Source organism: Eublepharis macularius, chromosome 9 (assembly GCF_028583425.1).
Source record: "Eublepharis macularius isolate TG4126 chromosome 9, MPM_Emac_v1.0, whole genome shotgun sequence".
Taxonomy (NCBI): domain Eukaryota; kingdom Metazoa; phylum Chordata; class Lepidosauria; order Squamata; family Eublepharidae; genus Eublepharis; species Eublepharis macularius.
The window spans coordinates 94,902,901-94,920,358 of NC_072798.1; the positions used below are offsets into that span (position 1 = coordinate 94,902,901).

Genomic DNA, 17,458 nt, shown 5'->3' on the forward strand with positions numbered 1-17,458 from the left:
CTGCGGCCGCCGCCATCGAGCTGAGCCTTGTGCCCGAGAGGGAGCCGCAGAGCTCGCCAAGGCCGGCCGACCCGGGCAGGGCCATGAAATCGAGCTAAGGCCCCGCGTCCCCGTCTCTCCAGGTGAGGAGGGGGATTTCTGAGGGGGAGTGAGGACGGGAGGGAAAGGGCCCGCCAGGCCCCGCCTTCGCGCGGAAACTGCGGCCGAAGCTCTCCTCAGAAGCGCGGGGAGAGGCGGAGGTCTGAGGGGCGCCCGGTTGAAGGCGCGGGTCCGGGGCGCCAAGGCTGCTTCCCGCCACAAAAAGGGCGGCGGCGTTGGCGGAAGAAGAAGAAGAGCAACCCCGATATTTCTACCAACGGGGTTGTGGGAGTCGTTTGTGTTCTTGCCTGAGAGGAAAGGATTTTTCTGCCTGGGCTCTGGGCGGAGGTTTCCCCAGGCCCTTGTGTGGCTGGCAGGCAGGCGCCGGGCTGAGTCCCGAGGGAAGGGGGGGCGCAGTTGGAGGGGTGGGGAGGGCCCTCAAGTCACAGCTGACTTCTGGCGACCCCTGGTGGGGTTTTCATGGCCAGAAACTCACAGAGGTGGTTGGCCCTTGCCTGCCTCTGCAGCCCTAGTCTTCCTTAGAGGTCTCCCATCCAATTATTAACCAAGGCTGACCCTGCTTAGCTTCTGAGATCTGATCAGGCTCACCAGGGCTATCTAGGTCAGGGCAAAATACTGCCCTCAAGTCATAGCTGACTTATGCTGACCCCTGGTTGGGTTTTCATGGCCAGAGACTGACGGAGGTGGTTGGCCCTTGCCTGCCTCTGCAATCCTGGTCTTTGTTGGAAGTCTCCCATCCAATTATTAACCGAGGCTGACCCTGCTTAGCTTCTGAGATCTGACCAGATCAGGCTCACCTGGGCTGTCCAGGTCAAGGAAAAAATTGCCCTCAAGTCATAGCTGACCTTTGGCAACCCTGGTGGGATTTTCATGGCCAGAGACAGACAGAGGTGGTTGGCTATTGCCCGCCTCTGCAGCCCTGGTCATTTTTGGAGGTAACCTATCCAATTATTAACCAAGGCAGCTCCTGTTTAGCTTCTGAGGCCTGAAGAGATTGGGCTTGCCTGGGCTTTCCAGGTCAGGGCACAGTTACCCCACACCTAAAGTGTATTTGTGAAAACGCCCTTTGATACTGCTTGCGTGCTCTTGTGCACCTAGGCACATTGATCTGGAGGTGCCTGTATTCTTGGCTCTTGTGTCTAATGAGTGTGTATTCAGATGCACTTTGGCTAACACATTCTACAGTATTCCCCCCTCCCCCATTTAAAACTCTGACAGGCATGTCTGTCAGCCTCCTGGCATGATGGTTTGTTTTCCTTAGGAGGCCCCGTTGCTTATGGTGGCCCCATCCTCCTGTAATGACGCTTTCCTTCTCTGCAGATCTCTCCAAGGTAAAAATGACTTTTCAGTGGACGGCCGTTGCAGTCTTTCTGTATGTGGAAATAGCAATACTGTTGCTACTCTGTATACCCTATGTTTCTCCCCTAAGGTAAGAATAAGCTGTATATCAAATGACCACTTTTGGAGGTGGAAAAATGTTACTGTAGAAATTTTATTCACAGACAGATTACCTCAGAAAATAGGTTGGCCTTTGTGGAGACCTGTTTGTTATAAGTAGATCAGTGTTTAAAAGCTAGCAGTTTGAATGTTCTTTGCTTTTGTCTAGAACGGATTTAAGCTGCTTTCCTGGTACCTGTATTGTCTTGTCTTCTGTTTCATATGTATTTGTATGACACAACTTGCCTGCCTTTGATGTTTAGATGACAGATGTGTTATTTGTATCAAATGCACACTCCAAGGCCAGTGTGCTGTAGTTGTCAAAGTGTTGGGCTAAGTTCTGGGAGAGTGCGGGATTGAATCCCCTTTCTGCCGTTGAAGTTTTCTAGGTGACATAGGAACATAAGAAGGGCCCTGCTCGATGAAACCAGTGGTCCATCTAGCCCAGCATTCTGTCTTGTACAGGAACCAACCTGTTATTCTGGAGGGCCAGCAACAGGACACAAAGGCCAATGCCTTCCCCTGATGTTGACTTCAGGCACTAGTGTTCAGAGATTTACTCTCTTTAAATGTGAAGGTTCTCTTTAATCACCATGATAGACTGATAGACTTATCCTCCATGAATTTGTCTAATCCCCTTTTAAAGCTGTCTTCACCTGTTACCATCATTGCATCCTCTGGCAATGAATCCATCCTTTTAATCACTCATTGAATAAATAAGTATTTCCTTTTATCTGTCTTGAATTTACTTCCCATGAACTTCATTGGATGCCCTCGAATTCTAGTATTTTGAGATCAGGAGAAAAACCTCTCTGTTCACTCTCTCTCCCCTGTGCATAATATAAAAACCTGTTATTATGTACCCCACTTAGTTGTCTTTTTTCTAAACTGAAAAGTCCCAGAGTCTTCAGCCTTTCATGATAGGAAAGGTGATTCAACCCCTTTATCATCTTGATTACCCTCTTCTATCCTTTTCCCAGCTCTACAATGTCTTTTTTGAGATACTGTAACTAGAACTGCACACAGTATTTCAAATGAGGCTGCACCATAGATCTATGCAGGGGTATAGAGAGCCAGTTTGGTGTAGTGGTTAAGAGCGCGGGACTCTAATCTGGAGAGCCGGGTTTGATTCCCCACCCCTCCACTTGAAGCCAGCTGGGTGACCTTGGGCTGGTCACAGTTCTCTGGTGCTCTCTCAGCCCCACCCACCTCACAGGGTGTTTTGTTGTGAGGATAATAATGACATACTTTGTAAACCGCTCTGAGTGGGCATTGTTGTCCTGAAGGGCGGTATATAAATCGAATGTTGTTGTTATGATGATGATGATGATGATGATAATGATACTGGTCATTTTATTTTTAATCCCTTTCCTAGTAATCCCCATCATAGAGATTGCCTTTTTTGCTGCAGCAGCAGCATGCTGGATTGACACTTTCATTGACCTATCCACTACAACCCCAAGGTCTCTTTCCCTTTCAGTCTCAGCAAGTTCAGACACCATAGCATATACTTGAAGTTGGGTTCCCTCTACCCCCTGAAATGTATCACCTTACACTTGCTTGGGTTGAACTTCATTTGCCACATTGTTGCCTACTCAACCAATTTTTGGAGATCCTTCTGGAGCATTTCATAGTCCGCCTTGGTTTCACCATCCTGAATAATATTGTGTCATCTGCAAACTTGGCCACTACACTGCTCACACCCAGTTCCATATCATTTATGAACAAATTAAATTCCACTGGCCCTAATGCCAGTCCTTGTGGAACCCCACTGCTTTCTTCTCTCCATTGCAAGAGCTGTCCATTTATTCCTACTGTTTGTCTCCTGTTACTTAACCAACTTATAATTCATAAGAAGACCAGTCCTTTTATTCCATGACAGCTAAATTTACCAAGGAGTCTTTGGTGAGACGCCTTGTCAAAAGCCTTTTGAATGTCCACATCTACTGGTCACCATTATCTGCATGCTTGCTCACTTCCTCAAAGAACTCCAAAAGATTGATGAGGCAGCACTTCCCTTTGGAGAAGCCATGCTGATTTTCCTTCAGCAAGCTGTATTCCCATATGTGCCTAATTAATCTGTCTTCAATTACAGTTTCGGTACATTTGTCTGGGACAGACGTTAAGCTTATGTGGCCTATAATTTCCTGGTTCCCCTCTGGACCCCTTTTTAAAAATTGGTGTAACATTGGTGTAACATTTGGCACTCTCCACACTTCTGTTATAGTGGCTGATTTTAGCGACAAGTTATATATATGGGTTGGTAGATCAACAATCTGGGCCAGTTATGCACTCAGTCTGACCTACTCCACAGGGTTGTTTTGAGGATAAAATGGAGAAGAGCTTGATGTAAGCTGTTTTGGATCCCCACTAGGAAGAAAAGCAGAATAGAAATGAAGTATATCAATAATTCAGATGCTTCCAGCAGGTCTTTGTAGAATATGCATTTGCTAAATAAATTGCTGAAATCTCGAGTATGACTGTGAAATTCTAACCAGAGTTTCACTCTTCTAAATCAGGTGAAGTCTGGATTAGATTGTAAAATACCGCTGACAATAAAAGAAACCAGTGGTCTTTTCCAATTTTAAAAAATAATAATAAAAGCAATCTAGAAACATAAAACTGTAAGGGTTTCAGAAGATAATCTGGAAAGTCAGATCCATCTGTCATACCATAGCTGTTCCTCTAGGGATTAGCAGGACTTGTTATGGATAGTTTGATTTGTGTCCGACCATAAAGTTCCCAGGAATTAAGGACACGTTTGTCTTCAGCAAAAGGGGCAATGATTTCCACGGATCTCCTTGCTGAAGACCCGCACTTGCTCCTTAGGCTGTTTCAGATGGCCCACTGACTCACCGAACAAAGTGGGCGAGGGAGGTTCATTCAGATGCAGCTGGAGAAGAAAGGTCCAATCTGATTATTTTATATCAGAGAGTATATCATGTAGAAAAAGAAAGAAGCAGACTGTACAAAATTTTAAGGTCTCTAAAACATGACTTCAGCAGAACAAAATAATGGCTGTAAAATGTCAACAGTTGCTTTATTAGCCCCTAAGATCATCGGGAGGATCACTGATAGGACTGTGGATGGAAGAAGAGAGTAGATCTATCTCTGCCTCCTGTTCCAGTCAGGTTATGTATAAAATATTAGTAGGTCATAGGAATGATACGGCATTTTCCTCCTCAACTGCTTGCAGCTATTTCAGAAGAACTGCATCAGGTTTAGGGAACTGTCAGTTTCGAGTTGCTTTGCTTTTCCGGTAGATCAACCAGAGTTTGGGGTTGTAAGGACAGCAAATCAGATTCTTTCCCCTAAAATTATTGTAATCTCTTAAAGACCAGTACAGTTTTCCCTTTAAAACACAACAGTACTGGTCCCTGATAGATCAAGTTTGTGGTTATGTATATGAGGCTAGCTCTACATATGCATCTGAATAAAGTGGAAGGTAGAATGGGTTTTACCACTGTTTGAATACCAGCCCTTAAAAACCTCATTGCAAATAGAAAACTTAGCACATCACAGAGATATTCTAACACATGCCTTCTCTTGCTGTACTAGTGTTTAACTTGAAAGGAACTTTTAACATAGGGGAGCATTAAAAAATGTGATCTTTCCCCTCCTGTCCTTTGAAGTGGTGCTATTCGTTCTATCACCTCTGCATTTTTGCCACCACATTCTGCTGAATGTGTAGACTGAAAGACTGAGATTTTAAAATTCATTTCTGGATTTTTGAAGAGCTAAGTCTGAGCTTCTGGAATAGATTTTAGACACTTTATATTATTCCTGTCAGAGACTTTACTTATTCCAGCCTAGGCTCGCTTGCTTGGACATTGAAATGATAAAGCTGTACCTGCCTGGTTTCCTAGTGGAGGGGGGATTGTTTTCCCCCAAAAATGCATGCCAAGAGATCGGAGGATTTCTTTATTCCTCAGAGAAAGGCAGTGCATGCTATTTATTGATCCTTTTTCCAGGTTAGCTGAGAATGTTAAACAAATACTGATGTCTGAAGAAATAATATCAATTGCTGGAATTCAGCCTATTTCTGAACAGCAGCTTGTTAGTGAGATGCGATGGTTTAGAAATTTTGTTCATGGTGTGCATGATCATTTCCCCCCATCCTATGATGTTATTTGGCTAAACTGGTTTTGCAAGTTTCTCTAAAGCTTCGTTTGGTACCTGGGAGTAACAAGGGATGTATTTTTAAGTAGGGGGCAGATAATCACTTCTTTGAGTGGCCTTGAGTTAGAGACTGATTTATGGTGGACGTCAAGGGTTCATTCATTCTGTGTTTACATGATTTTAGCAGCCAAGATGGGCAAGGATCCAGTGCACAAGTAGTGGCCTTCACAGGTGCCAGGATCCTTGCAGTATCCATCACTGTAACTGGGTCAGCATGGTCCATAAGCAGACCAGGTAGCATATTAAACATTTCTTCTGCCTCACCTATATTACAGCTCACTGACATCCCCATCAGAGTATATTCATGCTATTTTGTCACCCAACATTTTTGCAAAGGTGCCACAGCTAATTTACTATTCTTAAGACAGTAAAAGTTCAGATTTAGGAGTCAGAAGGTGTCGAGATACCTTAAACAGTTGGGATGGTCATGAAGCAGCTGCAGTGGTTGCAGAGAAATGGTGTTTCTTGGCTGCTCTCACTGCCGCTTTGTAGGTCTTCCAGTGGGCTTTATAGTATGCTCTATCTGATTTAGTGCAAGTTTTTTACCACCGTCTTTCCGAATTTCTCCCAGCCCTCTGTAGGTCACCCAGCCTTATGGTTAACCATGGGGCTGGCTTTCACCCCCAGTGCAGGAGAGGTAGGCGAGGAGCAATCTTGTCAATAGCTTCGAGGAGCTCCAGGCTCCAAACCTCAACCGAGAATGTCTTAGGAGTTCTAAATTTCCCCAGAGCGTTTGGAAATCCAGATGGATTTTTAAACATGTCCCCCCCCCTTTTTTTTTTTGCAGGTTTTGGGGCCATATTCACCTTTGCATTCAGTAGATAATGGGCATCCAGTAAAGATGAGTAGTAGATCCAAGAAAGACAAAAAGAAATACTTCTTTGGACAACAAGTAATTAAGATGTGGAATTCCCTGTCAGAGGATGTAGTGATGGCCACAGGCAGACAGCTTTAAAGGGGGATTAAACAGAACAGGTCTGTCAGTGGTTACTAGCTATAGTGACTAAAGAGAACCTCTACATTCAGAGGCAGTTGTCATGTATACCAGCATCCATGCCATTGTTGTTATATGCCATTGTTGTATTCTGCATTTTATACTGAGAGTGATCTAAGCATCCATGCCATCATTGTGTTGTGCATCTTACGATAATAATACCAAAGTACTGTATGCATTTTCTATAAGTCACCTGAGGGTGTCCAGACTACTAATACTTAATTTCTAGAAGAGCAAGTGGTCTCATTGATATCTCTAAGAAATATGCGCTTTCATTTCTGAGTGGCCTTGGGCCGAAGCTGCAGCTGTGTAATGAATTGTATCATTTCACAGGAGGGAATGATTCCACTCTGTACTTTATCTAGACTAAACTGCTTTGTTCCCATGTAATTTTTTCGGTTTCGTGCCTGAATGCAAAGGGGGGCGGGAACATCCCCCTATATCAGTAGTGCTATTGTTTTGAATAATTACTTCTGCCAGTTTCTACCTATGAGTGCATACCTGAACTGTATAGATCTCTAAATGAAGTTTTTTCAACCAGTGAATCTGCTTGCTTGCTGTGAGGGACTTGGGGATCTTACTGCCAGGGACTGACAGCAGTAAATCTCTGAATACCAGTGCCAGGAGGTAACTTCAGGCAACACCAAGCATGTCTCCCTTTTCTGCACAGCTGTAAAAGGAATGGGACCTCTGCCGTCTGTTGCTTCTGGTCATCCTATTAGGAGCAAGTTCTCTCTCTAACCACCCTCACAAGTCCTTCTGAGTTCGTCAGAACCTTCCATAATCTAGTGCAGCAGTTTTCTAGCTGCCACTGGATTGCTGGTAATCATTAAATAATGTACACAAAGAGACAAATCCCTGTTAGACTTGATAGCTTTGAATAAATGTAGTCGCACAAAACCTTTTAAAGAAAAGAAAAATGTATGTGTGTGGTAGAGAAGACTTTCCTGTGGGTAGCTGGGTTGGTCTGCAGGTGTTTGTGTTCTCTTGTTCTCTCTCTCTCTCTCTCTCTCTCTCTCTCTCTCTCGCACGCATGCTGAAATCATTGTAAGTCAGCTTGCATAGTGAAGCGTTTTCCTGTCTTTTTTTGTATTATCTAATTTTTTTAAACGTCAAATCAAAATAAAGTTTGCTTAAACATCAAAATAAAGTTCACATCCAAAGTCCGTATAAGATAATTCTTGGCCAGTTTCTCATGGAACCCCTGACAATTTCCTGTGGACCCCTGTTTGGGAAACACTGGATAAGTTGTTGAGAGTCAAAGCTCCCTTCATCAGGGTACTCTGAATGTGTTGTTGGTCTTTAAGGCGCTACTGGACTCGAATCTTGCAGAACCATTACCTGTGTTTCATAATCAGGCTTCTCTCCCCGCGACAGTTTATGATCGGAGAATGGGAGAATCCACATGGGTAATTGAGATTGAGAAGAAACGTCTTGTTCCTGTCTGACAGCTGATAAATTTATGTTTAAAGTGAAGAGATCTATGTTGAAATGGAGTTTATTGTATTGGCCGTTGAAGAAGCCTAATTTACTGCGAAATGGGATAATTTAGCCTGGCAAGCCCGTTGCCAATTTCCCGTCGGGAGCAGCTGAGATTCACAGGCGCTCCCCTTTCCTTTTGTTGTCGGCTTGCTTGTTGCCTTAGTTACTAATACACATTGAAGTAGCTACACAACGGTCTGTTGGCTCGTTTTTTCGACTTGCCTTTCTTTGGTTTATGATCTTGCTTGTACATCCTGATACTTGGGAACAAGTCTTACTCAGTTTTTTCAGTCTTGTTCCTAAGTAAGTATGCAGAAGACTGCCGTTTCAGAAGTACTTGGCAAAAAATACTTGAAAACTACTGGAATACAAGGATTAATCTCTGAGGAAGCAACCTTACCGAGACAGTTTTGCTAATAAGATAATTGAAGGTGTGATTTAAATAACACATTAACAGATTTTTGTCTTCGCAATAAGGCTTTAAGAGGATCTAAAAGCAGCAAATAAGTCTTGTTAAAGCTGGATGCTAAAGATACCCAGTCGATCTCATTAGGTAGCAGCATGATTGGCAGATCCCAGGTCAGAACAGTTCTCACCCTGTGGATTTCAGTCACTGCTGCAGTAATCTGACAGGAAACGCTGTGTGGGGTGAAATTCTCCCTTCTGCACAACTCTCAAAGATGTAGGAGCTTACTCAGCAGCCCTGTCTGAACAATATTTTAGAGTGTTTATGCACACTTAAAGGTAGGGTTGCCAGGGGTCCAGTTTTCACCCAGACAGTCTGGTATTTTCTTGGACTCTCTGTGGGAAATGGAGTGAAAATTCTAGACACACAAATATTGGGTATTTTGATGTGCGGGAGGAGTGGCTGGCCAAGGTAAGCTGGCAACAGCACCAGGCCAGCTGCTATTGTACCTGGGCATGCACGAGCTGGTGGCAGCACCAGCAGGCCCTCCCTGAGGAAAGCAGGACTCAGGTTAGTGCACCACCTCTGCCTCCTCCCTCTCCCCCCGCTTCCAGGCAGCACAGCCAGACAGTCAGGTGCCGGAGAAGGCCCAGGTCCAGGACTCTTGGGGAGAGCAGGGGCTCACGCGCCACCTCCCTGCCTCTTCTCCCCTTCCCCCTGTGCTTTCCGCACAGCAAGCCAGTCATGGCCACAAGGAAGACGAGAGTAGCTTCTCCTGGTCAGTGGCACCCCTTCCTCTTTCCCTGAAGAGGCCCCTTCCCAGCAGCATTGATAGCTGCAGGTGGCGCAGTGGCGTCACTTCTGGAAGTGATGTCATTGTGCCGGGCCAGGAGCATGCGTGCACAAAGATCTCTCCTCCAGTGAGTACCGGGGGACCCCTCTCCCTTGTACCCAGTACTTTTGCAGAAACCATCTGGCGACCCCACTTAAAGGTACAAGCAAGTTGCACTTTATCGTGCTCTACTGCATATGCTGCGTAGCTCTACTGCTGTACTGCATAGCTTCTTTAAAATAATTCAATTTGCCGTGGAAGTTTAAAATATTTCCGTTGTCTTTTCATATGTTAAATTTCATTGAATTTTTGCATTTCTGTTTTACAGATGGCAGAAGATTTTTATGTTCTCTTTATGGGATAAAATTGCAAACTATTGGAACAAGGCATTTCTTGCCATTATAGTTCTATTAATTGTTTTATTTCTTGGTAAGTGGAAAACATGTTTTTTGTGTGTTGGCATTCAAATGCATGGGATACATAATAGTGGTAAAACAGAAGGCTTATTTATTAAGTGCAGGCTATTATTATAAAGACAGTATTTTTAGTAAATTCTATAGCAAAAGTAAAATGTATTATTATAGGATCTATTTAATTCAAAGCTACTAATGTTTTACTAACATCCTGTCAGATTTAGAATGTGAAAAATCTGAAATGGCAGGGAGTTGCTTTTGGGAGCACCAGCAGATGGCAGTGTTTCTCTTAGTTGAGCGAATACAGCAAGGGAAAAGGTTGGGTCTTGAGGTTTGTGGTGATGCGTTTCTTTAAAGAATTGCACTGACCTGTTTCCTGTTCTTTTGTGGGTTTGGAGGGGCAGGGCAGGAGGTGACAGCACCACTACATCTTTAGGCTACTATTAAATATTAAGTTGAATATGTTCATTTATTTATTACAGAATTCATATCTCTTTCAGAGGAGTTAGCCGTGTTAGTCTGTAGTAGCAAAATCAAAGAGAGTCCAGTAGCACCTTTAAGACTAACCAACTTTATTGTAGCATAAGCTTTCGAGAATCACAGTTCTCTTCGTCAGATGCATGGAGGGCAAGAAGAAACTGATCAGATATATAGGTGGAGAGGGGAGGGAGGAGTAGATGCAAACAGCTTCTGATATGGAGATCAGTTTGCTTCTGTTAAGGAAGTCAGTTACTTCTGATAATGAGTTACTTTCATGATAATGAAATTTCTGATAATGAATTTCTGATAATGAGTTACTTTCATGATAAGTTACTTCTTTCATGTCTGTAGTAAAATGATGTGCTACACAGGTGCTTGCAACCAGCTACTAAATGTATACTGGGAAAATCTGTGCTGTTACGTGAATACAAATAGACTGATCCAAAAGTTCTTAGCAAGATTACTGCTTGTTTCAGAGGCAGTTATGCATGACACAACGCATATGTTTATTTGCTTCATTTATAGACTGCCTTTCTCATTGAGAGTAATAAATTTACATTGCAGTCCATTCCTGAGTTACTCCTGTTTAAGCCCATTGAGTTAAATGTACTTAGGAGTAACCCTGAACAAGATTGTAGTATTGGTTTCTGTGGTATCATGATCAGAAAGCAACATGTTTTTTGTTTGTTTTTTAACTATTCATTTTGAACATTTGTTCCAAAGTGATTGGGAGATTTTTGTTGTTGATTTTGGTCTTCCATCTCTAAGGTTATATGCAGTCTATTGTGGATTCCACTCTCTTGTTTTTTATACGCCAGGTAATTCTCACAGTCCTGACTTCCATATGCCCCCATATTCTTTTCTCCGTACCCTTCTACTATAATATAATTCAGTTGTTACAATTTAAATACTGCTTTTTCAAATTCTTCTAATGTGCAACTAAACTAATGTACAAAGTGGCTGCTATGTGGAAGCTTTGCAGTAATACTAAACTAATAGGTCACAGGAACATTAAAAATGAGTAACTTTTTTAATGCTTATAGATGCAGTAAGAGAAGTGAGAAAATACTCTAATGTTCATTTAGCTGAAAAAAGTACACAGGCAACCGCCAGTGCATATGATCACATTCAAATGAAACTCTTCAGGTCACAACGAAATCTTTACATCTCAGGATTCTCCCTGTTTCTCTGGCTGTAAGTATAAAGTTTAAACATTTGTATCTCACTTTGCTTCCCAATTAGGGTCCTCAAGGCAGTGAACAACAATTAAAAAGGGATTAAAATCAATTTTAAAAACAGGAGGGTCAAAGTCTTCATTGAGTGATTGAGGGGATAGCTGAATCACCCTGGGAAGAGAATTCCCTAATTTTGGTGCCACAATGGAGAAGTCCTTTATGTAGTACTGGTCTGTTTTTTGTCGCTTATAAGAAATTCTGTCCAGAATGACAAAAAATTGCACTGATAAGCGCTGAGCTCTTGCCTAGCAAATGTTCTGGGTTGGATCCAATGAGCCACGACTGGAACAAGTTCACAGAACTTGCTTCCTGTGTATTATTCAGAGAGTAGAAGGAAGCTCTCCTGCTTCCTTCTACAACCTCTTGTGTTTCCCATAAATCTCTTTCTGAGCATCAGAGGACCCTCACACAGAATGAGATGTAACACAAACCCTGTTCATATGTTACAGTGAGTGCAAGTACATCCTGCATGTATGTGCTGTTTGTAAGAAAAAGCCAGTGTGCATTCACTTGACAAATGATTCCAGTGACCTTAATAGTAAATCACTCCTCACTGTAAGCTGTACATGTGTTGTACAGTCCTCAGTCCACAATGCAAAAATCACGTACGTGCATTCACTGTAACTTTTGAACCGGGCTGCAGGAAGAATAGAGAATCAGCAGTAACCCCCTCTGGCATTTTTGGGAGTAGCTCTTCTGTTCATGACAGAACTTGCACAAGAAGGGAAAGGGGTGGCTACGGCCAGTTCCCCCTTGCCGTCCAAACTAGTGTGGGCTTCTCATGAGACCGCAGAAGCCACAAGGTGGAATTGCTTATTTGGAAACAAAACTTTTCTGCTCATGGATGGCTGTTTATTTATTGAAATACTGCTATCCTGGCTTTCAGTTTCCAAAACTATAAAATACAATTAGTTTACAACACATTACAATGACATAATATCCAATCTGTAAGTGTTAAACACTTCTGGAAGAGACAAGGCTTCCATTCCCCCAGTAACGACCTGGTACAAAAGAATTTGGGAGTATTTTGTCATGGAAAAAATCGCAGACAAACTCGATTCATTTGACAACCCACAATTTCATTCCAACTTTATGAGCACTTGGCTTCCATTCCTAAATCATGTGGTTGCCCTAGGTCAATCGCAACTACCTAATGCAGTAGTGTGTAGTATCCTTGCAACTCTCTGAATAATATACAACTGTGATGGCTATTTTTACGTCAACCTCACCTGTTCATGCATTACAATCTTCGTATTGTTGACTTGTCTCTTTCGCAGTGTCTGTATTGGCAAGAAGGGGGTTATTAATTCGTTATTGTATAGTTATAAAATAGTTAAAATTGAAAATAAAGTATTAAAGTTCTGGAAAAGAAGATACTAAAAATGCAGAAAGCCAATAGATTAAACAAAACCAACTTATATCTCCAAAATTAGCATCTTAACAATATAAGAGCGCTCCACAACCAGTCTTCACCGGTTAATGGAAGGCTGAGCAGAAGTGGTGCCAAACAAGCCTCGCTGGGGAAGGAATTCCTTAACCATCCACACTGTCTGCTAAGTCGATTCTATTAGGTTATCCCTCATCCAATACGTGAAGGCAGTGGGGCGTGGCGCAGGGCTTCTTCGTGTGACCTCTTTGTCTGGAGCAGGTGGTCCTTGATGCACCTGGTTCCCAAGCCGTGTAGGATTTCCATGACTCTCACTTTGCACTAAGGCCAGAAACAGTTGCCAGAAACAGCAGCCCTCAAAGATGGGACTAAATAGGCACAGTATGTTCAAACCAGCCAGCCCCTGTGGTAGCCCTAACTTTTAATATTGTCGGGCCTGTTAATTTTTTCTCAGACTTCTAAAAGGCACCCATATGTAGACCTAGTACAATAGCCCACCCGCGTATATTGCGTGTCTGTTACTAAAATCAGACTATTGCAGAAAAGGTCAGCCTAAGCTGATAAAAAGCGCTCCTGGCAAGAGTGATCGCCCTGGACACTAAATCTTTATTTTACTGAACTGTTAACATTGCACTAAATAATCGTAATTACAGGGCTTTTTCAGTGGTGGCACCTTTGGAAATACCCTTCTCTGTGAGACTCATCTTGACACTTCCTTTGCTTTCTTTTAGGCGCCAGGCTGAAACATTCCTTTTCACCCAGGCTTTTACCTAGTGGGTTTAATCTTTCAAACATTTTGCTGCTGGCCTGAGGATCATTTTATTTACGTCATTTTAGGCTGCTTAGTGTGAGTTTTATACTGCTGCTGCTACGCTCTGACTTATTTTAATGGTATTGGCCTGTTTTTTGATGGCTGTGTTGTATTGTTTTGTTTTATTATTTGAACGCTAACTCAAGCACATATTTAGAGAGGCAGCATATCCGTTTTCTAAATGAATAATATAACTGTGCTTTTATTGTTCAACTTCGTTCCATTAGCTCACGGCTCTTCTTCCTCCCACAGTGTACTGAGACGTACAGTTTCCCTCATCACTTTGCTGGCAAAAGAGATGGGAGCCCAAGTAGCTCTGGAAATTCAAGTAGCAAACACTAGCGATGCTGCCAGAAAATACTTGGAAGAGAATGAAAAATTACAGCAGGTATATTGTGGAGCTAAATCTGTGACTGAGGGTGATGCGATTTATAAATGCATGTCATTGTTTGGGATGCCCAGGGGGTTAGGGAAGCTTGGTGGGGTTTTTGACTTATTTTACTTAGAAAAGCAGATTCCCCCCCCCCATACAACGCACACCTAGTGCCATATAACAAAATTGTGAGTTTCCTTGGAGAATTTCCTTGATGTCAAAAGCAGTTTACTATGTGGTATGGCATTCATGGTGGGGGCAACTAATGGTCGAGAAACAAATTTCAGGTCCTCTGAATGAAGCTAGTCAAAAGCTCTTTAGATTTTGTCCTAGAATTTTTTTTTTAAACTCTGAATAGTCAACAGATAATTTGTGTAGATGGTCCAGGTGATTTTTCATAACAAGTCAATCTGCTTCTATTATTATTCTGTTTTATTATTATTTCAAAGAAGCATTTGGACTCACACAATGTTTGGATTGTGGGGATTTTTTTTTGAGGGAGTTTGAAAAATTCTTTTTAAGAATTCAATATTCTTGTAATCATATCTGCAGTGGATTACATCTAATGATTCCCTCTTGCTAACTTTCAGCAGAATCCATTGGATCCAATGGATCCAACTCATTGCTTTTTGTGAGGTAGAATATAGCAATTTTAATTTCCCAGCTATCCCAGTCTCTGCTTCATCTTCCTCTCTCTTACTTTTAATGCTGCTTGAAGCTTAGGGGAGATGAATTATTTAAATCAGTACCACTCTCTCTCTGAACTGCCCTTCCGTGTGTTCTGCAAGTACATTTTCTCAGGTAGCACCCACAGTTGCTATGTGATCAAATAGGTTTGGTATCAACCTTTCATGACTAATAGAATTTTTACTCACACATAAAAGTTACAAGTGGTATACATTTTCTTTCCTAATCTCAAAGTATAAGAGTAGAACTTTAAATGCACCTGCTGCACATAAGAATCTTTGTGTGCTCACCTATGAGACAGACAATGCTAGCACGGGCAGTGGTAATTGCTTTTTTAGTGAGACTGAAGGAAAAGAGCTCCTGGATTCCCACTCTCCACTGCCATGATGTGCAGCTGCCAGTAGGACTCTAATCTGGAGAACTGGGTTTGATTCCCCACTCCTCCACTTGAATCCAGCTCAGTGACCTTGGGTCAGTCACAGCTCTTCCAGAGCTCCCTCAGACCCATCCACCTCACAGGGTGATTGTTGTGGGGATAATCATAACACATTTTGTAAATCTCTCTTAGTGGGTGTTAAGTCGTCCTGAAGGGCAATATATAAATTAAGTATCATTATTATGTTATGAATGTTGTTATTGTTATAAGCACTGCATACATAGTCCCAAACCAACAACAAAAGCCATGCGTGCTGTAAATGTACATGCAGCATTCTTCTGTGAGCAGGATCCAGTTCAGGAGGAGAAGCACATGAATAAGAGGGCGGTGCCATGCTTTTAAGTTATTTATTATGTTGTGTGCATCAATGGACTTGTGTACATGTTACAGCATAATCAGTTGTCTGCCCAAAGGAGCTTATAATTTAAAGCTTAACAGTAGAGAAAAAATAAAAGGATGGGAAAGACTTGGGCAACCAGGAACGAATGGAGATACGTACAGTCATGCTCTGCGCAAGACAAATGTAGAACTAACCTTTGAAAATTATAATCAAACCCTTAACTCAGCATTTTGGACTCTGCCTGTAACTTTTCTGCTGCTAACGTATTTAAATAACTGTGGAAATTGAGTTATTATTAAATAATGAATTACCTTTAACTTATTAATAAAGGTCCAACCGTAAAGACCTTTATTGGGCACCAGGGAAAGCTTGTATGTGCTGAGCAAATGAGAAGTTTTCTTTTCCTTTGAGATAACTCTTAGTCAGAGGGAGGGAAATGTGTATCCTCTGAGCTCCTGAGTATATATATGCCAGTTTCACTCAAAACGGCCTGAAAAAGAAATGGAGCACAAATCTGGTTCCACCCATAATTTGCCATTTTAAATTGTTCTTACTTTGTATTTGAAATGCTTATAAATTATTAAGATGCATTTTCCCCTCTTTTTCTTATTAGTCATTGATGGAAAGAAACTGTGTAAATAAAGAGTTGATCGAAGTAACAAATAAAAAGTTAAAGCAGGAAGCTGAACAACTGAAAGCAGAAATAAAGAAGAGTTCGATGGGTATGTATCCCTAGTGGCTTTTCACAGTGAAAGGAAACATTTTCACCTGTGAATTAGGAAAAATAATGTTGCTTTCTGTGTTACCAGCAGCGCCTTACTATCTCATCCTGTCAGTCACTTCAACCATTTATGTGGCTTATGCTTAAAAAAAAGTATAGAAGTTTTTTGTTCGTTGTTAAGATACATACTGTTGATAGTTTCTGACTACTTGGGCTCTTTTGATGAAATAACACTGAGATAAGAGGGTTTTTTTTCTTTTCTGGATTGTGTGAGTTTGTTCTAGTTCTTGTAAGCCTGTGATATTTCCAAACTTCTGTGTGGTTCAGTTGACTCTTGTAGATGACAAGGCTGCTTATGACCTTGCAAGGCCCTGATGACTGAAATGCCATTCTTTGGTTGTTCAGAAAACTGTAAAATCAGGGCATGCCCAACTCAAGCTAATGATCAAAGTCCTAATTTAGAACACGATCCTCCTTCTCTCTACTCTTGTTGACTTGTGTAATGATACCTTCCACCTATATGTTTCATCCAGTTAGCATTAGTGACTGCAAACATTCAAAATCATAAGGTTAGCTTAGAACCAACCGTAGGAAAAATTGTATCCAGTTCTGTGAGGCAAACTAGAGTGAGTCTGACAGCTGAGTGTGGATTTGAACCTGTCGTTTCCAAGTCTCAATCTCCAAATTTTAGAGCATTTAAAAGTATGCTGTTACTATGTTAAAATCTTTAAATGAAAACAAAGTCTGCAGTCTCGCCTATCAATTTCTCCCTTTTTTGAGGTGAAAGGAAGAGTATAAATTATGTAAGTAAGTAGTTAGAGGTCTATAGGTATAAGGGAATATAGCCCAGGGTTCCAGAAGTTCTATCAAAACCAATCAAGACAATGGGTTTCCCACAAGTTTTAATAGGATTGTCAGTTTGACCTAACACAAAAGTGTGACTTCTGGTTAAAGACTATTGATTTAAAACCTATAGCTGCTGTGGCATAGTGATTAAGTGACTGGGTTGGAAATCAGTACTTTGCTGGTTTGAATCCTGCAGCCATGAGCTCAGTAGGCGGCCTTGGGGAAGCCACTCCTCTCAGCCCCAGCTCTCCATCTGTATTGCGGAGATAATAATACACTGTTCACCTCTCTGGGTGGGTC

The 17,458-nt window shown here is 42.0% G+C and overlaps 1 protein-coding gene across 1 annotated transcript in view; it reads left to right on the top strand.

Moving 5' to 3' along the window:
• The window catches only part of LOC129335713 (B-cell receptor-associated protein 29-like), a 28,451-nt gene continuing 10,993 nt past the window's right edge, over positions 1 to 17,458 (top strand). The window contains exons 1-6 of the mRNA XM_054988503.1: positions 1 to 122; positions 1,420 to 1,528; positions 9,758 to 9,858; positions 11,366 to 11,516; positions 14,008 to 14,143; positions 16,205 to 16,313. Of these exons, the coding sequence (XP_054844478.1) occupies positions 1,437 to 1,528; positions 9,758 to 9,858; positions 11,366 to 11,516; positions 14,008 to 14,143; positions 16,205 to 16,313 (589 nt within the window). The 5' untranslated portion in view covers positions 1 to 122; positions 1,420 to 1,436. The remainder of the gene's footprint in view (positions 123 to 1,419; positions 1,529 to 9,757; positions 9,859 to 11,365; positions 11,517 to 14,007; positions 14,144 to 16,204; positions 16,314 to 17,458) is intronic.